Genomic DNA, 26,645 nt, shown 5'->3' with positions numbered 1-26,645 from the left:
CATCCAATATGTAATAATCCCACCTCCTCCAGAACCATTGTCCCAAAAATCTGAACGCCTTCCTCCTGTACCATCTCTCAAGCCATGCATTCATTCCATCTATTCTTTCATTTCTACTGAGTAGCACTGGTAGCAATCCTGAGATTACTACCTGAGAGGTCCTACTTTTTAACTTGGCTCCTAACTCCCTAAATTCTGCTTGTAGGACCCATGCACCTGGGAGGCAACATACCATTTGGGAGTCTCGGTTTTGACCACAGAATCGCCTATCTCTTCCCCTTACAATTGAATTCCCTATGACGATAGCCCTTTCACTCTTTTTCCTGCCCTTCTGTACAGAGGAGCAGCCATGGTGCCATGAACCTGGCTACTGCTGCCTTCCCCTGGTGGGCCATCTTCCCCAACGGTATCCAAAACAGTATACCTGTTTTAGAGGGAGATGACTGCAGGGGACACCCACACTGCCTTCCTGCTCTTTCTCTGTCTTTTGGTTACTCATTCCCTTTCTCCCTTTAATCAGCAGCCCTAACCTGTGGTGTGACCAATTCACTATCCACGACCATCTCAGCATCACGGATACTCCAAAGCGAGTCCATCCGCAGCCCCAGAGCCATCATGTGGTCTAACAGCTGCAGCTGGACACACTTCCTGCACGTGAAGTAGTCTGGGACATTATCCGTGTTCCTGAGCTCCCACATTGAGCAAGAGGAGCATAACACGAGTCTGAGATCTCCTGCCATTTTTAATCTTAAGCTTAAATTAGTCTTAACTTAGATAAAGGATAATGGAAACGTTTTATCAAGCACACGATAAAAACGAAAAGGAAATAGAAAAAGCCTTACCTTATCAACACACCACAGAGTGCTTTTTTTGGTTAGAGGGGGGCGGTGGGTGAGACACTCTACATGATTGTGTCTTGGGTTCAGCGCTGCCCAAAATATTTCAGTTCACTCACCTTCCCAGAGTGCAATTTGACCACTCCCATTCAGCTCCTCACTCTCACCACTGCTGCAAATGGAGGCCTCTGACGCTGGAAGCAAGTCCCTTTTAAGTGCGAAATTTACTGTCCTGGCAGGCCATTGTTCGTCTCTGTCTCTCGAAAATGGAGGCCAGACGCTCAAGGTAAGTACAAGATTGAGATGTACAAGATTATGAGGGGCATGGATACACAGTGGATAAAGGACAGCTGTCCTCCTTCGTTGAAGTGTCAGTCACAAGAGGACATAGGTTCAAGGTGGTGCTAAAGGTTGAGGTGCTTTGAGGAAAACTTCTTTAACAAGACGGTGGTGATGGTCTAGAATGCACTGCCTAGAAGGGTGATACAGATGAATTGCCTCATCCTTTAAAAAGTACCTGGATGAGCACGTGGCAAAGCAAGGCTACGGGCCATGTGTTGGTGCAGACTCAATGGGCTGAAGGGCCTCTTTTGCACTACTTTTCAATGAATCAAGTCTCTACATTGACGTTCACACTGTGGTAATTAAGATATTACTCGGCTACCAGCTGAGGTGCACCATACAGAGACAGCCATCTGGAGCTTTTTTGGTTGCTACATGTCCATCATCTTATGAAGATGACTTGACTTATATCTCCCTCCAAGTTCAAGATGCAAGTAGTCATAGCTAAGTAACTAGAAGAATGTAGATTCTGAGAGAAGGGTATGATAATTTGCAGCGCTGGTGTGTGTGAAGGCATATGATGTCTCTGAACTGTTAGCATGTGCATTGACTACTAAAGGGGCATGACAGTGCATAAGCAGTGTAAGGTTGGTGGTGTGCAGGTATTAAATGTCATTTAAAGATGCATTAACTTACTTTGACCACAAATTCTGGGTAATTAAACCTTTCTAGATACTGCAGCTAATTTCTCAGCATTAGAGTCCAGGAACAATGTCTGTAAATATCTAAGACTAATTAATTTAGGGTATGATGGCCTCGATCCCTGTAAAAACATCATTCTCTTCTCATTTCCATTTGTGATGGAAGCCTCTAGGATCACATCAAAGAGACAGGATGAGCCCTTGCCTGGCATGGAGCTCCATTAACAGCCTTTATCCTGCAAGCAAAGCCTTCCTGAGACTGATTTGGAGATGCTGGTGTTGGACTGGGGTGTACAAAGTTAAAAATCACACAACACCAGGTTATAGTCCAACAAGTTTAATTGGAAGCACGAGCTAATGCTTCCAATTAAACCTGTTGGACTATAACCTGGTGTTGCGTGATTTTTAACTTCCTGACACTGTTCCACTAACTGCTTGGCCTGATTATAAACCTCCTCTTCAAAGATAGTCAGATTGCCTTTAAGTAAAGCAGACTCCATGTATGATATGTGAGCTCCACAAACCCATAGGTCACTTGCAGTGTGCAGCAACCTCCAGACTGTGCAGTGCACTGAAATTCAGTGAGATTTTACAAGCTGCATGCCTGAACAGGACACAAGAAAGAGTCAGCCTCATAGAGTTTTTATTTTAAACTTTGTGAGATTCAGTTTCATTCAAGATGAGAGTAAATTCACGTAATACTGATTGTTGAGTTATCTATGATGTGGAAGTGCTGGTGTCGGACTGGGGGTGAACAAAGTTAAAAATCACAGAACACCAGGTTAAAATCCAGATTTACTTGGAAGTAGAAGCTTTCAGAGCACTGCTCCTTCATCAGGTAACTAGTGAGGCAAGATCATAAGACACAATTAGAGAGTGAGCATGAGAGCAAACGAGAGTATGTGTGTGTGCTTGAGTGCCTGTCAGTGTGTGTGTTTGCATGTGAGAATGTGTAACGGAGCAGAAGGCTATGAGAGGGTGTGTGCATGGGGGAAGCGGTATGTGTGTGTCTGAGGGATAGCAGGTGTACGAGATCAGATTTGCATGAGTGAGTGTATACAAGGGGGCGTGTGTGTGGATAAATGTGTGAATGAGTATATAGCATAGTGGGGTCACCTGTAGAGAGATATGAACGCAAGGTCCTGGTCAAGGCTATCCTCATTGTACCAAACGTGGCTATCAGCTTCTGCTTGGCCTCTCTGCATTGTTACATATCCCGAAGTTCACCTTGGAGGATGATTGCATGCACCATCACCACCTCTTTCCCCCCCCACATCCTCTCTCAGGTTTATACCATACCTCAGACGCACGCATTCACGCGCACAAACGCGTTTGAGGTGAATTTGCATTTGCTGATACATTCTATTTTTCCACAAAAAGCACACAACCTGAAGGCACTCAATCCATATTACATTTTATAAATTCCTGTTTTGGAAATAGAACCAGTCTGACTCCAGATTGGGATGGAGACAGACTCTAACCTCACACCCTTAATGCATTTGTTTAAGCTGTCACTTTCTTTGTTTTATATAAAACTTTAAGTTGTCTCGGGAATCTGACTTAAAAGTAATTCTGGGATTTACATATTAATGAACCAAAACCTGCAATCTATTCTAAAAGATGAAAGACTAAACAGCAATCCAGTTTTATTCAATATATCACTTTAATTGCATGACACTGTAATCTTTTGCTGTAAATTCTGTGTCTTATGATCCTATCCCACTAGTCACCTGATGAAGGAGTAGCACTCAAAACTAGTACTTCCAAATAAACCTGTGGGACTATAACCTGATGTTCTATGATTTTTAACCTTGTCAAATTATCAACCAGGTTAACCATGGCAAATCATTGCCACCCGTATCTTTACGTGGTGAGGCATTGAAATTAAAATTAACAGTCTGAAAATGACAGCCCAAAATGTCAGCAACCAATGCATCCAGGACGCGAACAACATATACCAGACAGAATAAGCTGCAATCTGCTCTGCCTTCTCCAGTATACAACACACCTGTTGCTGAGATCCTCAAAGTATTTATGTTCACCTGTGTACACATTTCCAAAGTCAAATCCTATGCTTATTTCATTTTCCTTTCCAAAAATACGCAACTTTTTTTTAAAGACACATGTGGAATATGAAATTGTCTGCCAACAAAAGTACCATAACCAGACCTGAAAGGAGAGCATGCATTGATGCTGCATCCATCACCATGGGCTCCCCCTCACTGCCCCATACACCACTAACTTGGCTGTCCAACTACACATTCCCAACTCACCCCTTTACTGCTTGCCTCTCAACAGCCCTCAACACTCAGGAAGTGGGGCTGCAGTAAGAGGCAGTGAAACACCGAGGGCTCTTTCTGAGTGCTAGTATGTATCAGACATGTGTCAGTATGTGTCAGGCTGCTACATGAATTAAGCTTTCAGGATGAAACTATTGTTCAGTCCTGTGGCATTGCAATGACTGCAGGGGCCAGTTAGGTTCTTGTTTTTGACCACAAATGCAATGGGTCAAAGGGCCTTTTTGTGTGATCTCTCAGACTCTATGGTGTCCTGAGAAGCAACAAATGCAGACACAACAGTAAGCCACGTGCTATTCAACATCATACTAACTGGAATTCTCTCATACAAATTGACAAAGTGACTTTCTCACTGAAAATATTTAGATAATGTATTCCTTAATAACCATCAACAGTTCGTTATAAATCTGCAAAAGTTGTTCTTGGGTTTGGCATTAAAATTACTAAATTTATTGGTCAGTTTCAGTTATTGTGCCTGCTCAGGACAACTGTCAGTGAAACAGACAGGGTGATCTGTTTTTAACAGGATGGTGTGAAGGACCTGATGTCAGTCATGTGACTAATATGGTCTTCACTTATGCTGGTTTTACAGCAATCCCTGATATAATGCGATCGTAGACTGCATAACTGCTTCCCCTCAATGGAGGGGCAGCACTTTTGTCTTGTGCCTGGAGTAATGTAGCTTCCCAAAAATGGGCATTTTTGGTTAATCAGCAATGGATGCCCTGTGGGTAGGGTGGTATGTTTCTTTGTCTTGCAGGTAGAATGTAAAAATATTTACATTGCTATCCCCTATTAATCACAGTAAATTTACATTATCATCCCCTATTCAGAATCAATAAGAACATTGCAGTTAAAATTCTGACTACTCCCTGCAGTTAAAAAAAACGATTTACACCCAATCTTGCTATTAAGGAATTATCTAAATTACATTGTTTCTGGAGATGATCAGATCACTGCATTGTGTCTTGGGTGTCATGTGACTATGGGGGAGTAGCTGGGGGCTGTCTTGTGAGCATTACTTATTGTGATGAGATTTTGTATAAAGAAAGAACTGGTTCCTTTGTTCAGAGAGCTTTGTTTGACATGCTTTGCAGGCATTGCGAAGTGTTAAGTGATAATAGACAATAGGTGCAGGAGTAGGCCATTCTGCCCTTCAAGCCTGCACCACCATTCAATATGATCATGGCTGATCATCCTTAATCAGTATCCTGTTCCTGCCTTATCTCCATAACCCTTGATTCCACAATCCTTGAGAGCTCTATCCAACTCTTTCTTAAATGAATCCAGAGACTGGGCCTCCACTGCCCTCTGGGGCAGAGCCATCCACACAGCTGCCACTCTCTGGGTGAAGAAGTTTCTCCTCATCTCTGTCCTAAATGGTCTACCCCGTATTTTTAAGCTGTGTCTTCTGGTTCGGCACTCACCCATCAGCGGAAACATGTTTCCTGCCTCCAGAGTGTCCAATCCTTTCATAATCTTATATGTCTCAATCAGATCCCCTCTCAGTCTTCTAAACGCGAGGGTATACAAGCCCAGTCGCTCCAGTCTTTCAGTGTAAGGTAGTCCCGCCATTCCAGGAATTGACCTCGTGAACCTGCGCTGCACTCCCTCAATAGCCAGAATGTCTTTCCTCAAATTTGGAGACCAGAACTGCACACAGTACTCCAGGTGTGGTCTCACCAGGGCCCTGTACAGCTGCAGAAGAACCTCTTTGCTTCTATACTCAATCCCTCTTGTTATGAAGGCTAGTATGCTATTAGCCTTCTTCACTACTTGCTGTACCTGCATGCTTACCTTCATTGACTGGTGTACAAGAACACCCAGATCTCTCTGTACTGCCCCTTTACCTAAATTGATTCCATTTAGGTAGTAATCTGCCTTCCTGTTCTTGCCACCAAAGTGGATAACCATACATTTATCCACATTAAACTGCATCTGCCATGCATCTGACCACTCACCTAACCTGTCCAGGTCACCCAGTAATCTCTAATATCCTCCTCATATTTCACCCTGCCACCCAGCTTAGTATCATCAGCAAATTTGCTAATGTTATTACTAATACCATCTTCTAATACAAACTTTGTTCATCCTTTATAATAGACTCCAGCATCTTTCCCACCACTGAGGTTAGACTAACTGGTCTATAATTTCCTGCTTTCTCTTTCCCATCTCTTAAAAAGTGGTACAACATTAGCCACCCTCCAATCCGCAGGAATTGATCCCAAATCTATCGAACTCTGGAAAATATTCACCAACGCATCCACGATTTCTCGAGCCACCTCCTTCAGTACCCTGGGATGTAGACCATCAGGGCCCGAGGACTTATCAACCTTCAGACCTAACAGTCTCTTCATCACCAATTCCTGGCAAATATAAATTCCCTTCAATTCAGGTCCTTCAGCCAATGTTACCTCAGGGAGATTGCTTGTCTTCCCCAGTGAACACAGATCTGAAGTACCAATTCAATTCTTCTGCCATTTCTTCTTTCCCCGTAATATATTCCCCTGTTTCTGTCTTCAAGGGCCCAATTTTAGTCTTAACCATTTTTTTGCCTTTCACATACCTAAAAAAGCTTTTATTATCCTCCTTTATATTTTTGGCCAGTTTACCTTCGTACCTCATTTTTTCTCTGCGTATTTCCTTCTTAGTAATCCTCTGTTGTTCTTTAAAAGCTTCCCAGTCCTCCATTTTCCCACTTATCTTTGCTATGCTGTGGTTCTTTTCGCCGAGCTGGAAGTTTTTGTTGCAAACGTTTCGTCCCCTGGCTAGGCGACATCATCAGTGCTTGGGAGCCTCCTGCGAAATGCTTCTTTGATGTTTCCTCCGGTGTTTATAGTGGTCTGTCTCTGCCGCTTCCGGTTGTCAGTTTCAGCTGTCCGCTGTAGTGGTTGGTATATTGGGTCCAGGTCGATGTGTTTGTTGATGGAGTTTGTGGATGAATTCATCCACAAACTCCATCAACAAACACATCGACCTGGACCCAATATACCAACCACTACAGCGGACAGCTGAAACTGACAACCGGAAGCGGCAGGGACAGACCACTATAAACACCGGAGGAAACATCAAAGAAGCATTTCGCAGGAGGCTCCCAAGCACTGATGATGTCGCCTAGCCAGGGGACGAAGCTTTTGCAACAAAAACTTCCAGCTCGGCAAACAGAACCACAGCAACGAGCACCCGAGCTACAGATTTTCGCACAAACTTTGAATATCTTTGCTATGTTATACTTTTTCTCTTTTAACTTTATAGGTTTCTTAACTTCCCTCGTCAGCCACGGCCACCCATGCCACCTCCTAGGATCTTTCTTCCTTTTGGGAATGAACCGATCTTGCATCTTCTGAATTATACACAGAAATATCCGCCATTGTTCCTCCGCCGTCATCCCTGCTAAGGTATTGCACCATTGAACTTTGGCCAGCTCCTCCCTCATAGCTCCATAGTCCCCTTTATTCAACTGAAATATTGTCACTTCCGATTGTACCCTCTCCCTCTCAAATTGCAGACTGAAGCTTATTGTATCATGGTCACTACTTCCCAATGGCTCCTTCACTTTGAGGTCCCTGATCAATTCTGATCCTCCAAAGCTTGTATTTGCTTAATAAAGTTTGGCTGTTCACAGAAGTTGGCATACTGCAATTGCATCACACAAGAATCTCAGGAAAAAGAACCTAACACCTGGAGTGATTTCATAGCAATGATGAAAATCAGGAAGATTTTGATTGGGGAAAGAATGGAGGAACTGTGTCCAGCTAATACAGTTGACTATTCAATCTCTGACAGAGCTCCTGTGAAGGCAGAAAACAAAATGAAGTTGCATGTCTGCTATGCCAATGTAGAGTCTGAATACACTTATCTTACCTGCCATCATTCTTTGTGCCTCATAAGGTTCCATGTAACCATTGTTGTCCACCTCTCGTTTTTTGACAACTTGATTCTTCAACTCGTTTTTAGCATCAAATGGATCAGAGTAGTCATCCCTCATGGCAACCTGAAACAATCAAAAAGTACTTCAATCTATCACCATATATGCAAATAATAGCAGCATTGGCAAAGATGAATTGCATTAACATTGAAATGATATTGCCCACAGTGATTTCACAAGAGCATAATCAGGCAAAACTTGACGCAAAGTCAAAGGAGAGATTATGACAGTTAACCAAATGCTTATACAAAAGAGGAAGATATTAAGAGCATCATAAAAGAGTAATGGCAGGCTCCTTCAGATTTTGGGGAGAGCATTGCATAGTAAAAGTGCCAATTGACAAAAGCACTGTCAATGTTGCAAGTGGGGAGCACATTTATATCGAAGATGATAGAATTTACTGAGGGCTGAAGAGGGCAATAGGTGACATTAAAGAGGGACAAGCTTAATGTTTCATGACCACAATGCCTATACTTAAGCATTGGAAACTCTTCAACCAATTCAATTCACTCCATGTGATATCACGAAACAGTAGGAGGCACTGGAGACTTCAAGAGCTATGGGTCCTAACAACACTCTACAATAGTCCTTAAGACAAGCTCCAGAACTTGCCATGCCTCTATCCAAGCTGTTGCACTATAACAGCATCTAATCAACACTGTTGAAAATTGGCTAGGCATGTCTTGTACACAAAAAGCAGGATAATACCAATGCAGCAAATTAGTGACCCCCATCAGTCTATTCCTGATCATCGGTAAAGAATAAAACCCAATAGCAACTTATTGCCACATGTATTTTTACAATAAAAAAGTGAAAAATTTTATAAGTTGCCATACCACAGTGCCTATACTTAAGACAGAGGTCATAGATAAAAAGAAAAAAGTAAAAATGAAGAGGGATCATATCAATTTCAGTTTGTGGAAAGTTGTTTAAGATAACGAACACTGGAATACCAAGAAGCTGTCGCCAAAGACAACCTCCCACACGGACAAGACCTCCACACCACGAATTGGCCACCAAATCTGGAGACACCATGCCAAGCTAAGACTGTCCCAAAGGGAGACTGCAGGTCCAGGCTGGAGTAGAGGTCCTCCATGCCACATACTAGGATGAGACCTCCACACCAACATTGGACGAGATTGCCACACTGTATAGTTGGAGAACCAAAAGCAGCCACCAAAGACAGCGAAGAAATCTTCAAGCCGACGTACGATCGCCAAACCTGGAGATGGCCATGCCAAGCTGAGACCATCCCTCTGGAATGTGTCTGCTTCAACAGAAGATTGCTGTGCCAGTCCAAGACCTCCATGCCAGCCTGGATGCCTCCTCTTCACTGAACTTGGGCCAGGAGAAGATGCCCTTACCAAATACGTTAGAAAAGATAAGACAATAAACGGAAACATTAAGAAAAAGGATAAAAAGAAAGTAAAACGTGGCTGGAGTAGATGAGCTCCAGTGTCCTGGGCTGCGGAGCTCGCAAGCTCGCAAAGCTGGCACTTTACTTGGAGGTGATGAGAGGGGTAATCAACATTGCTATCAAGCAGCATCTACTTCATAATAACTTCTCACTGACACCCAGTTTGGTTTTAGGAAGAGCCACTCAGATCCTGATCACATTACAGCCATTTTACCAAACAGATGAATTCCAGAGGTGAAGTAAGATTGATTGTCCTTAACATCAAGGTCACATTTGACCATGTGTGACATCAAGGAGCCCTAGCAATACCTGAGCCAATGGCAATCAGAGAAAACTCTCTGCTGGTTAAAGTCATACCTGGCACAAAGGAAGACGGTGGTCACTTTTAGAGGTAATTCATCTCAGGTCCAGGACATCTCCACAGAAGACCTTAAGAGCATAAAATCAAGGAGAACTGTGCTCCTTGGTTCATTGGGTTTGCTCCACCATTTGATCATGGCTAAGGTGTTTCTCAACTCTATTCTTCTGCCTTCTCCCCATAAGCCTTGATTCCCTTACCGATCAAGAATTTATTGCAGCCTTTAATATACTCAATGAGTTGGCTCCCACAGCCCTCTGCAATAGTAAGCTCCATAGATTAACCAACCAGCAATTCTGCCTCATCTCAGATCTGAAGAATCATCCCTTCATTCTGAGGTTGTGCCCTCAGGTTCTCATCACTACTACTGGAAACATCTTCACCACGTCCACTCTATTCCAAGCTCTCAGTATTTTGTACATTTCAATCAGATCCTCCCCTCATACTATTAAACTTCATTGAGTACAAACCCAAAGTCTTCAACCACTCTTTGACAAGCCCTTCATCCCCAGGATTGTTCTTGTAAATCTCTTCTGGACTCCCCTCAGATCAGCACATCCTTCCATAGATATGGGGCTCAAAATACCTCAATATTTCAAATGTGGTCAGACCAGAGCCTGATACAGCCTTAAAGGCATCTCCGCTTGTATTCGAGCATTCCTGAAACCTGAAGAAAATCTTGAACTAGGAGTCCCAAGTCCCTTTGTATTTCAGATTTCCGAAGCCTTTTCCCAATTAGAATAGAGGCATGGGCTAGTTTCTTTCTATCAAATGCATAACTTCACACTTTCCCATATTGTATTCCATCTGCCATCTCTTTGCCCACTGGTCTAGCATGTTCAAGACCTTCTGCAGCCTTCCTGCTTCATCAACACACCCTGTCCCTCCCCTTACCTTTGTGCAATTTGCAAACGTAGCAACAACAGCTTCAGTTCCTTCATCAAGATCATTAACATATAAACATGAACAGATGTAATCCCAACACTGATCCTTCAGAACTCCACCAGTCACTGGCTGCAATCTTGAAAATGACCTCTTTATCCGCACTGCCTCCTTCTTTCAGCCAATTCTGTATCCATGCCAGTACCTTTGAGAAAGTGTATAGGGTATAAGCAGGCAGGAAAAAAAAAGTGTTAAGTTTGAGTTTTGTGAAACAAGAGGTTCAACTGAGCATGACTCAGATCAGACAAAAACTTACAGTTAACAATGGAGTGCTGAAGGCAAGGGCAATGGGTTAACAAGGTGGAAAAGCAGTTATTATGTAGAGTCATTTAACAATATTGGAAGCATTCAGTATGTAAGGTCAGTTAACAAGGGGTAAAATATCCATTGTGTGAATTCAGTTAACAAGGTTAAGAACATTCATTGTATAACAACAGAGCGCTTGGTCTCTGCTATTGATAGTTGCTGATTGTAACATTCACCCAATTAATATGTATGTTGCCTTATCTGGATACCCCTCCCTGTAAAATGACTATATAGTTCATTGAGAAACTGTTGTTAGAGAGAAAACAGAGAACTCTTGTCTCTGCACTTGGGCGATCGTTCCCTCTCCCTCCAGGACCCTGACTAAAGATGAAGGTGGTGAAACTATATTGTGTCTCTGAGCATTTTCCTTTTTGCTTCGACTGTTACTGGACGACACCTTGCTTCTAATACCATGTGCTCTACTCTTATTTAGCAGCCTCCTGTGTGGCACCTTGCCAAACACCTTCTAGAATTCCTAACATATCATGTCCACTGGCATTCTGTGTAACTTACTCGTTATCTCCTCAAAAGAATTCAAACTGATTTGTCAGGCATTACCTCCCCTTGATGAAGCCATGCTGACTCCACCGTATTTTACTATTCACTTCCAAGTACTCTGCAAACTAATCTTTAGTGATGGACTCGAAAGTCTTAACAATGATCAAGGTCAGATTAAGTGCCCTATAGTCTCCTGTCTTCTCTCTCCCTCCTTAAACTGGTGTTACATGAGCCATTTTCCAGTCCTCTGGGACCCTCCACTAACTCCTGAAAGATCACCACCAGTGTCAATTCATTAAGCATCGCAGCTGGGCCCACAGGGGCTGATCAGACCTACCAGTCACCACCCATTTCAATTCCGCGAACCACTCCCTTTCCAATATGACCATCCCTGGCCTCCTCCATTGCCACAATGAACCACACTGCAAATTGGAGGAACACCACCTCATCTTTCGCCTAGGCAACCTACAGCCCAGAAAACTCAACATTGAGTTCACCAATTTCAAAAAACCTCCCTTCACAGCCCCTTCACATCCCTTCCATCAACTGGATTCATTCTTCATTCCTCCCAACAGCCAACCAGTTTGTACCTTCTACCTATCTTTACCTATCTCCACTTCACCACCCTGCCCCTACCATCCCCTTTATCTTCAGCTCCCCCCATACCCACTCCCAGTCCTGAAGTAGGGTTACACCCAAAATGCTGACTTCTCCACCTCCTGACAATGCATGGCTTGCTATGTTCTTCCAGCCTCCTGCATGTCTCTTCTAAACTTTCTTCAACTATTTCCTTCAGAATTCTGGGGTGTAATCCATCTGATCCAGGTCATTTATCTACCCACAGATCTTTCAGATTTCCCAATACCACCTCCTTAGTGATGACCCTTACAGTCCCTCTCTTGCCTTATTCTCAAAGCTCTGGTATGCTGCTGAAAACTGTGAAACTGACACAAAGTATCTATTCAGTTCATGGAATGATCGAATCTCAAAATGCAGATAGATGTCATTTGGCCCATCAAGTCTGCACTGATCTGCTAACCACCAGCCTACTCTATTCCTGTAACTCACATTTACCATGGAGAATCCATCTAATCTACATATCTTTGGACCATGGGAGGAACCTACAGCACCTGGTGGAAACCCACGTAGACACACGGAGAACGCACACACATACAGAGTCACCCACACCTGGAATTGAACCAGGGTCCCTGGTGCTGAGGCAACAATGCTAACCCCTGTGCCACAGTGCCTCCAACATTTCTTTGTCCCCTTTTACTACTTCTCCAGCTTCATTTTCCAACAGTCAAAAGTCCATTCTTGTCTCTCATCTTTTAGATATCTAAATAAACGCTTACTAGATCTTTTTTTAAATTACTACCTGGCTTAATCTTATATTTCATCTCCCAGCTCACACCTCCCACATATTGCTTTTCAGTTATCCTCTGCTGGCTTTTAAAGGCTTCCCACTAATCTTCAACACACTGTATGCATTGTAGTGTCCTAAACCCAACCATTTTCAGCTGTTTCAACAATGACCACCATAAGCTCAGAAATGATGATTGCACAATGTTTAGAACAATTCACAACTCATTACTATGTTGAAGCAGTCCATGTCCAAATATACTAAGACCTGGAAACAGCTAGGCTTGGGCTGACAAGTGACCATGTTATATTCATATCATGTAAATACCAGACATTAAGGAGTAATGTTAGGTTCTCTTGAACCAGAGAGAAATCCATCACTGGATCTAACAATCAATATCCTGGCAGTTTCCATTGACCAGAAATTGAATTTCACCCATCATGTAAATAGTTACTACAAGAGAAGGTAAAGGCGAGAAGTTGTGTAGCAAGTAACTCATCTCCCAACTCCTCCAAGCCTGTCCAGCACCGACAAGACAGAAATTGAGAGTATGATGCAATACTCTCCACTTGTCTGGAAGACTGTAGCTCCAGTAAAACTCAAACTGTTTGACACTACCCAGGACAAACCAGCCTGCTTTACTATCTAACCCTAATATCCACAAAAAAATCTCACCCTCCATCACCATTGCTCAGAAGCAACAGTGTAGGTCAGCTACAAGATGCACTACAAAATTTCATCAAGACTCCTCAGATAGCACCTTCCAAACCTACAATCACTTCCATCTTGGAGAATAAGAGCAGCAGTTACATAGGACTCTACTGCCTGCAAATACCAAGCCACTAACCATCTTGACTTGGAAATATTATGCTATTCATTCACTGTTCTAGGTCAAATGCTCTCCCTAACATCATTGTGGGTTTACCTATAGCATAAGGTAGCTCACCAGCATCTTCTGAAATGCAATTAGGAATGGATAATAAATGCTGGTCCATATAAACTGTGCATCTCAACTTAAGTCAAAAACAAAATGATAAGTACCTTAGACCACTTTTTTTTCAAATTGGTCTGAGGTGAGGTATGGCATTGGAAAAGAAGGACTGAGCGCATTTCCATTTCTCAGTCACTATCACTCTGCAGTTAATGCCTGACATACTTGTCTTGCCTCAAACAGAAAAGTTTGTTCCCTGTCTATATCCTTCCTTCTTTTTTTTAACCAAAACCTCAATTTCTCTAGTCATCCAGCATTCCCTACATCTACCAGCCTTTCCTTTCTCCCTAACGTTGTCTCTGGATTCTTATTATCTCATTTCTGAAGGCTTCCCATTTTCCAGCCGTCCCTTTACCTGCAAACATCTGCCCCCAATCAGCTTTTGAAAGTGCTTGCCTAATACCAACAAAATTGGCATTTCTCGAATTTAAAACTTCAATTTAGATTTGGTCTATCCTTTTCCATCACGATTTTAAAACAAATAGAATTATGGTCACTGGCCCCAAAGTGCTCCCCCACTGACACCTCAGTCACCTGCCCTGCCTTATTTCCCAACAGTAGGTCAAGTTTTGCACCTTGTCTAATAGGTACATCCACACAGTGAATCAGAAAATGTTCTTGTACACACTTAAATTCCTCTCCACCTAAATCCTTAACACTATGGCAGTCTCAGTCTACATTTGGAAAGTTAAAATCCTCTAGCATAACCACCCCATTATTCTTACAGATAACTGAGACCTCCTTACAAATTTGTTTCTCAATCTCCCACTGACTGTTAGGGGTTCTATAATATAACCCCAATAAGGTGATCATCCCTTTCTTATTTCTCAGTTCCACCCAAGTAACTTCCCTAGATATATTTCCGGGAATATCCGCCCTCAGTACAGCTGTAATGCTATCCCTTATCAAAAACACGACTTCCCCCTCCTCTCTTGCCTCCCTTTTTGTCTGTCCTGAAGCATTTAGATCCTGGAAGATTAAGATGCCAGTTCTGTCCATCCCTGAGCCATGTTTCTGTAATTGCTATGATATCCCAGTCCCATGTTCCTCACCATGTCCCGAGTTCATTTGTCTTCCCTATTAGGCCTCTTGCCTTGAAAGAAATGCAGTTTAATTTCTCTGTCCTATTTTGTTCTCTGCTTTGTCCCTGCCTGCCCAGATAGTTTGACTTGCTTCTTTTCTCAACTCTACCAGTCACAGATTGATCTCTTGGAAGAGGGAGGAACTCAAAACCACATTCTCCAGAGGAAAAGTATTTAGAAAACCTTTAGCACTAAAACTGAAAGCTAAACATTCCTTTTGCAACTACCTTGACTAACCCTATTAGAAATTCATAGGTTTCTGTGATATCCTCCCGTATTCTTCATCCTAAGTTCTTACAAGTTTCTGCTGGAATAGTATTGAATCTTTCACAATGAATGTGACTCCTTTGTTCAATGCTGTAGGAAGACAGAAAGCAGAAAACTACAAGTCACTTAGCTTAATATCTGTAATATGGAAACTGTTTGAATTGATGGAGGAGGATATAGCAGAGCATTTTGAAAATCTTGATCCAATTAGACAGAGTCAAGATGGTTTATGAAAGGGAATCTTATTCAACTACTGTTGACAAAGCAGACAGATTCAAGAAGCTAGGCTGTTATCTTTAGTGGAAAACAAACAGAAGGTTAAGAGGAGACATAATGAAAATCAAAATGACATGTGGTCTGGTCAGATTAAATAGGGAGAAAATGTTGCCATTGTTGGATGTAACTGGGAATGACACAAAAGAAACAAAATTTCATCCAATGGGATCTAGAATGCACTGCCTGAGAGAGGGTGTGGCGCATTCAACTGAGGCATTTGGATTATATCTAAACTCTAGATGGAGGGGGAAGCAGGAGTAGGCTGTTTTAAAATTTCATGAGGCGGAATTTTATCAATACTGAGTTCAGGATAGCAGAGAGCTACAAAAGTCTAGCTGCAGTTGTAGCAACTGAAGTTCTAGAAGACCCAGTTCAGAGGCAGCCAAGAACAGGCGTAGTGGTGCTTGGCCCTGGCCCAGCGGAACTGAGAGAGTTGGAGAGGGACAGACTCCCTCAGTACTGACCCTCAGATGGTGTAGTACAGAGGGCCAACAACAAACCACTGACATAAAGAACAGATGGTGGGCGGAGAAAGGACTGGAGACACAACAAATGGCTGACAACTATGATATGCATGGTTTCTTCTGTGCTGTCAAGACCACATATGAACCAAACACCCAAAGCCCCATCCCACTTTGAATCGTATCAAAGGTGACAAACCCATTAAATAACATTGGGGGGAGCACTTCTGAGAACTCCTTAAACAGGGCTGTGTCATTGATCAGAGCGTCCTTGAACCATCCACAGTATGCTACATACCACGAGCTCAGCAGAAGACATTGAAGCAGTACCATCAATGCTGCCTGCACAAGATTCTACAAATCCATTGGGAAGAAAGATGCACCATCACCAGCATCCTCAACTATGCCAACATCCCCAGCATCGAGGCACTGACTAGCCTTGATTGGCTGCACTGGGCTGAGCACATCATCCTCACGACTGACCAAGGACTCCCACAAGCAGGTGCTCTACGCCCAGAGTTAAGATAGCAGGCAAGCCCCAGATAGACAGAGCAAGCCCAGTGATACCCTCAAGACCTCACCTGCAAAGTGCAGCTTTCTCACTGACGACTGGGAATCATTGCGGGAAAGCAGTGAGCACCTCGAGATTTGCCATCTGGAAAAAGCAGAAGCCAGGCAAAACCAACAAAAGTAGCACGCTGCCACACCAACACCCGCCCACCATTTCCCATGGCCACCTCCTGCCCCAACTGTATCAGAGCCTGCAATGACTGCATCAGTCTGTACAGCCACCTATGGACTCACTCGAGAGTGGAAGAAAGTCAGCCTTGTCTGTAAGGGACCGCCCATGACGATGATGGATTATAATCTGAAAAGAAAGAATGTGCAAAGCCACAGGCAAAGATGGGCAAGTGGAACTCGGCACATTGCTTTTCACTTAGGAATGACTCAGTGGAAGGAATAAGTAGCCATATGTCCAAGTTTAGATGAGATTAGATTACTTACAGTGTGGAAGCAGGCCCTTCGGCCCAACAAGTCCACACCAAACTGCCGAAGCGCACCCACCCAGACCCATTCCCCTACATTTACCCCTGCACCTAACACTAGGGGCAACTTAGCATGGCTAATTCACCTGACCTGCACATCTTTGGACTGTGGGAGGAAACCCACGCAGACACGGGGAGAATGTGCACGGGGAGAATGTGCAAACTCCACACAGACAGTCGCCAGAGGCTGGAATCAAACCTGAGACCCTGGTGCTGTGAGGCAGCAGTGCTAACCACTGAGCCCCAAAACTTGACTTGCTGAGCCTTTTGAGATTTTTATTAACTGCTCCCTCCACCTGTTCTGCCACATTTAATGATTTATGCAGGTCCCTCTGCTCGTGAACATTCTTTGAATAACAGCCTAAAGGCTGTTTTATGCTGTCCCTCCGTGCTTTCTGTATTAAAATGTATCACCTCAATCCTCTCAGCATTGAACTTTATCTGCCAGCTAGCTGACCAATCTAACAACTTGTCAATGTCCTTTTGTTGTTTTATGCTGTCTTCCTTGGAAAAGTTCTAAATTGGGGGAAGGCTGATTTTAATAAGATTAGATAATGATTTAGCTCGAGTGGCCAGGCAGTAGGTGATTTAAGATTTGAAACTGGGATTCATTCAAGATGAAAATATGGAGAATACAGGCTAACATATCTCAAAGAATGAAAAGGGTGGGATCATCAAATCCTGTAAACTCTGGCCAGTGAGGATGTATAGCATTGGATTAAGAGGAAAAGGCAGATTTGTGGCAGATACCAAGAGCTCAAAGCAGCAGAAAACTTAGAGGAGTAAACAATATGCAAGAGGGAATTTAAAAGGAGAGCAGAAAGGTGATATGAAAGGATACTAGCAGGTAAAATTAAAAGGAAAATCCTAAATTGTTTGATCGATACATTAAGGGTAAAAGGAGAACAAAAGAAACAGCCAATTAAGAAATACAAATGGTAATTGTATTGGAGCCAAAAGAATGTAAGTAGGGTTATAAGTGAGTATCGACAGGATCAAAAGATTATTCTGTTTCCACTAGTTGATATGTTAGTAACTTGGGGTCACAATTACAGGCTTGCCAGCAAGAGAGAGGAGAGAGATGAATAGAAACTTCTTGACTTGGAGAATTGTTAGGATTTGAAGTGTGCTGACTGGGAGTGGAGGAGTATATCCCATAGGAGGCTTCAAAAGAAAGCTAGATACATATTTGGAAATGACGAACAGAGCAGTACAGCACAGACTCAGCCATTTGGCACATGTTGTTGTGCCGAGCTTGATGCCAAATTAAATTAATCCCTTCTGCCTGCCCTTGGTCCATATCCCTCCATTCCTTGCACATTCATGTGCAAAGCTAAAAGTCTCCTAATCCCCAATCATATCTGCCTCCACCATTGCCCCAGGCAGCATGTTCTAGATTCCTATCACTCACTATGTGAGACACTTGCCCCTAACATCTCCTTTGAACGTTCTCCCTCTTACCTTTAATGCATGCCCTAAGTATTAGGCACTTCAACTCTGGGTAAAAGATTCTGATCATCAACCCTATCTCTGCATCTCAATTTTATAGACTTTTATCAAGTCTCCCCTCAGCCTCCGCCAGTCTACAGAGAAATACCTGAGTTTTTCTATCCTCTCCTTATAGCTCATATCCTCTAATCCTGGCAGCATCCTGGTTAATCTCTTCTGCACCCTCTCCAAAGACTCTACGTTCTTCCTGTAATGTAGCAACCACAGTTGAATGGAATACTCTAATTGTGGCCGAACCAAAGTCTTATAAAGCTGCAACATAACATCCTGACTCTTCTACTCAATTAAAGGAGAAAGTGAGGACTGCAGATGCTGGAGATCAGAGCTGAAAATGTGTTGCTGGAAAAGCGCAGGTCAGGCAGCATCCAAGGAACAGGAGAGTCGACATTTCGGGCATAACGTCAGATTCTCGAAATGTCGATTCTCCTGTTCCTTGGATGCTGCCTGACCTGCTGCGCTTTTCCAGCAACACATTTTCAACTCTTCTACTCAATTACCCAACCGACAAGCATATCATGCGCTTCCTTTACCACCCTATCTACTTGAGCGGCCACTTCCAATTTAGAGGGCTACGAAGATAAAACTGGAGGATGGGACTAGCTGGGCAGTTCTTTAGCGAGCCAGCGCAGACATGATGAACTGAATGGGCTCCTTCTTTACCATACTAATGTAGTTTGTAGTTTCTATAAATTAATTAGATTCAAATGCAGAAGTGGTGGTCAATTTGCAGACAATATAAAAATTAATGGGGTGATAAATAATGAGGATAGCCTTAGACATTGAGGTTTATAGACAGGTTGGTCAGATGAGCCGATTGGTGGAGAATGGAATTCAAAGATAAAATGTGAGGTGGTGCACTTGGGCAGGACAAACAAAGCAAGGGAATACTTGATGAACAGTAGGATCCTGGAAAGCACAAAGGGTAAGAGATATCTGGTGCATGTTCAATAGTCCCTTAAGGTATCAAGACTGATTGATAAAATGGTTGAGAAAGTACAAGGCATACTTGCCATTATCAGCTGAGACACAGAATTTAAGAGCAGGGAGGTTATACTGGAACTGTATAAAATATTGATTGGACCATAGCTGGAGCACTGTGCGCAGTCTTCAATCCACATTATAGGTCAGAGGTGATTGTGCTGGACAGAGTGCAGAGATTTCAGTTATGATTGATATTGATATTGACAGATTGAGAGTTGACATGATTTGAGATGTATAAAATTATGAGGGGCAGAGAAAGGGTACATAGGAAAAAAACTTTCCCCTTGATAGAGTGATCAATAACGATAGGACGGATTTAAGTTAAGGGGCCGAATGTTTAGAGAAGCGGAGAGGAAAAACTTCTCCACTCAGTGGTGGTGGGAAACTGGAAATCGCAGCGTGCAAGAATGGTAGATAAAGAGTTGATACCACCCTCAGAACAGGACACAAGGTTATAAGGGTAGAAACCGAACTCATCTCTGCATACCTCGACACGGTCCTGTCCCCCTTAGTCCAAGAGCTCCCCATCTATGCCCTCCACCTCCTCTATGATTTTCGCTTCCCCGGTCCCCAACGCCTTATCTTCACCATGGACATCCAGTCCCTGTACACCTCCATCCCCCATCACGAAGTACTCAAAGCCCTCCGCTTCTTCCTTTCCCGCCGTAACAACCAGTACCCTTCCACTGACACCCTCCTTCGACTGACTGAACTGGTCCTCACCCTGAACAACTTCTCTTTCCAATCCTCCCACTTCCTCCAAACCAAAGGAGTAGCCATGGGCACCCGCATGGGCCCCAGCTATGCCTGCCTCTTCGTAGGATATGTGGAACAGTCCATCCTCCACAACCTTTTCCTCCGCTACATCGATGACTGTATCGGCGCCGCCTCGTGCTCCCACGAGGAGGTTGAACAATTCATCCACTTCACCAACACCTTCCACCCCGACCTCAAATTCACCTGGACAGTCTCAGATTCCTCCCGCCCCTTCCTCGACCTTTCTATTTCTATCTCAGGCGACCGAATCAACACGGACATCTACTACAAACCGACCGGCTCCCACAGCTACCTGGACTACACCTCCTCCCACCCTGCCCCCTGTAAAATCGCCATCCCATTCTCCCAATTCCTTCGTCTCCGCCGCATCTGCTCCCAGGAGGACCAGTTCCAAAAACGTACAACCCAGATGGCCTCCTTCTTCAAGGACTGCAATTCCCCCCCCGACGTGGTCGACGATGCCCTCCACCGCATCTCTTCCACTTCCCGATCCTTCGCCTTTGAGCCTGGCCCTCCAAACGCCACCAGGACAGAACCCCACTGGTCTTCACCTACCACCCCACCAATCTCCATGTACAGCGCATCATCCGCCGTCATTTCCGCCACCTCCAAACGGACCCCACCACCAAGGATATATTTCCCTCCCCTCCCCTATCAGCGTTCCGTAAAGACCACTCCCTCCGTGACTCCCTCGTCAGATCCATACCCCCCACCAACCCAACCTCCACTCCCGGCACCTTCCCCTGCAACCGCAGGAGGTGCAAGACTTGCGCCCACACTTCCCCCCTCACCTCCCTCCAAGGCCCCAAGGGATACTTCCATATCCGCCACAAATTCACCTGCACCTCAACACACATCATCTATTGCATCCGCTGCACCCGATGTGGCCTCCTCTATCTTGGGGAGACAGGCCGCCTACTTGCGGAGCGTTTCAGAGAACACCTCTGGGACATCCGGACCAACCTATCCTGTGGCTCAACACTTCAACTCCCCCTCCCACTCCACCAAGGATATGCAGGTCTTTGGACTCCTCCATCGCCAGATCACAACAACACGACGGTTGGAGGAAGAGCGCCTCATCTTCCGCCTAGGAACCCTCCAACCACAAGGGATGAACTCGGATTTCACCAGTTTCCTCATTTCCCCTCCCCCCACCTTGTCTCAGTCAAATCCCTCGAACTCAGCACCGCTGCTGCTGCACTTTTCCAGCAACACATTTTCAGCTCTGATCTCCAGCATCTGCAGACCTCACTTTCTCCTATAAGGGTAAAAACCCTCAACATTTAAGCAGAATTTAGATGTATACTTGTGATGTCAAGGAGTGAACTTAACAGTGATGCATTCCTGCCCTTTTAGATAAAAGCAGCTGTGGATTTGAAGGTGCTGTCTAATGGTTTGTTTAAAATCTGCAGTGCACCTCACATATATTACACACTACAGCTATATCGGGCAGAAATGAGAAAATTTTGATTGAAGGCAGCTGTTGAGGATAAATTCACATTGGATGCGAGACAGTATTTCAAACGGCAGTTGATAAGAGTTCAGGAGCAGCACATTCCTGAGTGAATGAAGGATAGGTATGGCAAGTTACATGAACCTTGGAATGACCAGGGATGTTCTGATCTTTGTCAAAAACAAAAAAGATAGTATATCTAAGATTTAGGAGGATGGGAACTGATGAAACCTTGAATAACATCAGGAAAGTAGCGAAGAACCTAAACAAGGAATGGACAGACTAAAAGGGGTCATGGAATGAGATTAGCAATCAGAATTAAAGAGAATAGCAAGCCTGTTTTTACTAATAGAAGAAGCAAGAGGGTAGCCAGGGAAAAAGTTGGCTCACTCAAGGACAAAGGAAGGAATCGATGTGTGGAGTGAGAAGAGGTAGGTGAGGTCCTAAAAGAATACTGTGTGTCGATATTTACCACAGAAGGAATTGGCGGAGGATGATCTCATGGAAGGGAGAGTCAAATTTCTAAGCCAATTTGCTTTTATAAAAAGGAAGAGGTGTTGTACATCTTAAAATGTATTAAGGCAAATAAGTCTCCGGGCCTTGGTGGGAGTTATCCCAGAATGTTGAGAGAGACAAGAGAACAGATTCCTGAAGCATTGATAGACACTTTGTATCCTCTTTGGCATAGGTGAGGTCCCAGAGGTCTGCAGAATAGCCAATGTAGTCACATTGTTTAAGAAGGGTAGCAGGGATAATCCAGAAAATTACAGGCCTGAGAGTGGTAGGGGAATTTTTGGAAAAGATTCTCAGGGGCAGGATTTATACGCATTTAGAAGCAAATCAACTTATTCATGGTAGATAGTATGGTTTTGTGCGGGGGAACTTGATCAAGTATTTTTGAGGTGGTGATGGAGATGACTGATCAGTGAAAAGTAGATGATGTTGTCTTCATGGACTTCAGTAAAGCCTTTGACAAGGCCCTCATAGCTGACTGGTACAAAAGGTGAAGTCACATGGTATCAGTGAGCTGGCAAGATGCATACAGAATCGGATTAGTCATAGGAAATAGAGGGTAGCGGTGAAAGAATGCTTTTTGTAATGGAGGGTTGTGACTAGTGGTATGCCACAGGGATCAGTGCTGGGAGCTCTGCTGTTCATGGTCTACATAAGTGATTTGGAGGAAAACATGGCTGGTCTAAATTAGTAAGTTTATGGACAACACAAAGATTGGTGAGTTATGGATAGTGAGGAGGACTGTCAGAGGAGACAGCAAGATATAGATCAGTTGAGCAGAAAAGTGGCTGGAGTTTAATCTGGACAAATGTGAGGTGATGGTTGAGAGTATGGTGCTGGAAAAGCACAGCCAGTCAGGCAGCATCCAAGAAGCAAGAGAACTGAAGTTTCAGGCATAAGCCCTTGATGAAGGGCTTATGCCAGAGTGTTACCACACTCTCGACTCTGATCTCCAGCATCTGCAGTCTTCATTTTCTCCCAAATGTGAGGCGATGTATTTTGGAAGGGAAGGTACAGTGGAAATTATACAGTGAATGGCAAAACCCTTCACAGTATCGAAATCTGGGTGTGCAGGTCCACAGCTCACTGAAGGTGGCAGCGCACATCGATTTGGTAGTTAAAAAAATATGACATGGTGGCTCAGTGGTTAGCACTGTTGCCTCACAGTACCAGGGACCCAGGTTTGATTCTAGCCTCGGACGACTGTCTGTGTGGAGTTTGCACATTTTCCCCATGTCTGCATGGGTTTCTTCCGGGTGCACCCACAATCCAAAGATGTGCAGGTTAGGTGAATCGGCCATGCTAAGTTGCCCATAGTGTTCAGTAATGTGTAGGTTAGATGCATTAGTCAGGGGTAAATATAGGGTCCAGAGAATGAGTCTGGGTGGGTTATTTTTTTCGAGGGTTGGTGTGGACTTGTGGGGCTGAAGGGCATGTTTCCACACTGTAGGGATTCTAGGATTTCTAGAAACGCCTATGGTGTGCTTGACTTCATTGGAAAGTGCATTGAGTATAAGGATAGGCAAGTTATGCTGCAACTTGATAGAACTTTAGTTAGGCCTCAGGTGGAATATTATGCACATTTTTGGTCACCACTTAATGAGACAGATGTGGATGCATTGTAAAGGATGCAGAAAAGGCTGATCAGGATGTTGTCTGATATGGCAGGATTTTAGCTATGAAGGGTCGACTGAATTTATTTTCACTGGAACGCAGCAGGGCCTGTCAGAAGTTTAAAAAGCTTATGAATGGTCACTTTTTCTAAAATTCCCAAAGTCACTTCTTCCACCTCCAGACATTTAGTGACCAAAAGAGACATTACTGCACAAGGCACACTCTGTTTAAACCAACCAAATTCAACACCTGAACAAAAGACACTACCAACTTTGAGTCCAACCATCCTATACTAACTTGGAATGACATTTCAATCCTGGACCAGTCCACAATTTGTTATGGACCAGATAAGACCTCCTCAAAATATTTTAAAAGATAGCCAAGAGCCTAACATTTTCTTCTTTTAAAAGGTAGATGTGAAATGCCTGTCCCAGACGCAATGTGACTGATCAAACTACTTGACATTGAGTAAAACACAATTTAGTTAAACTCTACAATTAAAATACAAAAAGGAATCTGGAACAATAGATACATTACCTATTGTGAATTAACTATTCCAACATAGTAACATCCAATAAACACACGTTACATAACGGTTAATTTGTTCTGCTGGCCTGCAGGAAATTGGATGTCCCAACAGTAGGGTGGTATGCTTTGGTCTTAGGGTAGTACGTCTCAAATTTACAGATAGAATGCAAGGAATTTATATTCCCATTTGTTGCTGTTTAGAGCTATTTGCATCATCCCCTATTCAGAATCAATAACAATTTTCCAGTTGGAATTCTGACTACACCCTACAGTTACAAAAAAAATACAATTTACACCAGGTCTTGCCATTAAGGAATGATTGAATCACATTATCTCTGATAGTGATGTGATCATTACCTTGTATCTTGAATGGCATAGGACTGTGGGTTGTCTTGTGGGTGTTGCTGACTGTAATGTGGAATTTTTGCACTGTATAAAGGAAGGACTGTTTCTCTTGTTCAGAGAGATCTTTGACATGGTTCCGCAAGCCCTGTGAAGTGTGTTAAGGGTTCCTCCAGAAAGCTTTAACTTGCTTATTAAAATTTTGGTTGTTCACAGAAGTTGGCACTTGATGTAGTTGCATCAAGTCAGAGAGTCATAGGAGATGTACAGCATGGAAACAGACCCTTCAGTCCAGCTCGTCCATGCTGACCAGATATCCTAACTCAATCTAGTCCCACCTGCCAGCAACTGGCCCATATCCCTCCAAACCCTTCTTATTCATGTACCCATACAGATGCATTTTAAATGTTGCAATTATACTAGCCTCCACTTCCTCTGACAGCTCATTCCATATGAGTACCACCCTCTGCATGAAAAGGTTGCCCCTTAGGTCTCTTTTATATCTTTCCCCTCTCACCCTAAACCTATGCCCTAGAGTTCTGGACTCCCTTACCCCAGGGAAAAGACTTTGTCTATTTATCCTATCCATGTCCCTCATGATGTTATAAACCTCTATAACGTCAGCCTCCAACACTCCAGATAAAACAGCCCCAGCCTGTTCAGCCTCTCCCTATAGCTCAAATCCTCCAACCCTGGCAACATTCTTGTAAATCTTTTCTGAACCCTTTCAGGTTTCACAACATCTTCCAGATAAAAAGTTCACCAAGATTGCACGGAATATTCCAACAGTGGCCGAACCAATGTCCTGTACAGCCGCAACATGACCTCCCAACCCCTGTACTCAATACTCTGACCATTAAAGGAAAACATACCAAATGCCTTCTTCACTATCCTATCTACCTGTGACTCCACTTTCAAGGAGCTATGAACCTGCACTCCAAGGTCTCTTTGTTCAGCAACATTCCAGAGGACCTCACCATTGAGTGTATAAGTCCTGCGAAGACTTGCTTTCCCAAAATGCAGCACCTCACATTTATTTAAATTAAACTCCATCTGCTGCTTCTCAGCCCATTGGTCTATCTCAAAGATCCCATTGTATTCTGAGGTAACCTTCTTCGCTGTCCATTACACCTCCAATTTTGGTATCATCTGCAAACTTACTAACTATAGCTCTTGTCCTCACATCCAAACCATTTATATAAATGATGAAAAAGTAGTGGATTCCTTGTGGCACTCCACTGGTCACAGTCCTCCAATCTGAAAAACAACCCTCCACCACCACCCTCTGTCTTCTACCTCTGAGCCAATTCTGTATCTAAACGGCTAGTTCTCCCTGTATTCCATGAGATCTACCTTTGCTAATCAGTCTCCCATGAGGAACCTTGTTGGATGCCTTATTGCTTAGTGGATTTTAACCTACTGTGAATCCTCTTGCAAGGATGCCTTCCTTGAAAGAGCTCTCTTCCTCCCTCTACAAGAAGGACTTATGCCCGAAACGTCGATTCTCCTGCTCCTTGGATGCTGCCTGACCTGCTGCGCTTTTCCAGCAACACATTTTTCAGCTCTGATCTCCAGCATCTGCAGTCCTCTCTTTGTCCCTGCCTTACTGAAGTCTATATAGATCACATCGACCGCTCTGCCCTCATCAATCCTCTGTTACTTTTTCAAAAAACTCAATCAAGTTTGTGAGACATAATTTCTCATGCACAAAGCCACGTTGACTATCCCTAATCAGCCCTTGCCTTTCCAAATACATGTACATCCTGTCTCTCAGGATTCCCTCCAACAACTTGTCCATCACCGATGTCAGGCTGACTGGTCTTTAGTTCCCTGGCTTGTTACCTTCTTTCTTAAACATGGCACAATGTAAGCCAACC

The 26,645-nt window shown here is 43.6% G+C and overlaps 1 protein-coding gene across 2 annotated transcripts in view; it reads right to left on the bottom strand.

Annotated features, from left to right (window-relative positions):
* LOC122557747 (SH2 domain-containing adapter protein F-like) overlaps nt 1–26,645 on the bottom strand; it is a 357,025-nt gene that overhangs the window by 310,099 nt on the left and 20,281 nt on the right. For both annotated transcript variants that reach the window (XR_015760338.1, XM_087996898.1), the window contains exon 2: nt 7,981–8,110. Coding sequence is in view for 1 of the 2 variants with exons in the window: in XM_087996898.1 (XP_087853024.1) it covers nt 7,981–8,110 (130 nt within the window). In the remaining variant the exon portion in view is untranslated. The remainder of the gene's footprint in view (nt 1–7,980; nt 8,111–26,645) is intronic.

The sequence above is a fragment of the Chiloscyllium plagiosum genome, unplaced genomic scaffold (genome assembly GCF_037043375.1).
Source record: "Chiloscyllium plagiosum isolate Xiang-an unplaced genomic scaffold, Cpla_swu_hap1 HiC_scaffold_2, whole genome shotgun sequence".
NCBI lineage: Eukaryota > Metazoa > Chordata > Chondrichthyes > Orectolobiformes > Hemiscylliidae > Chiloscyllium > Chiloscyllium plagiosum.
The sequence above is the reverse complement of the archived record's forward strand: the minus strand, read 5'-3'. Positions and strand labels throughout refer to the sequence as shown.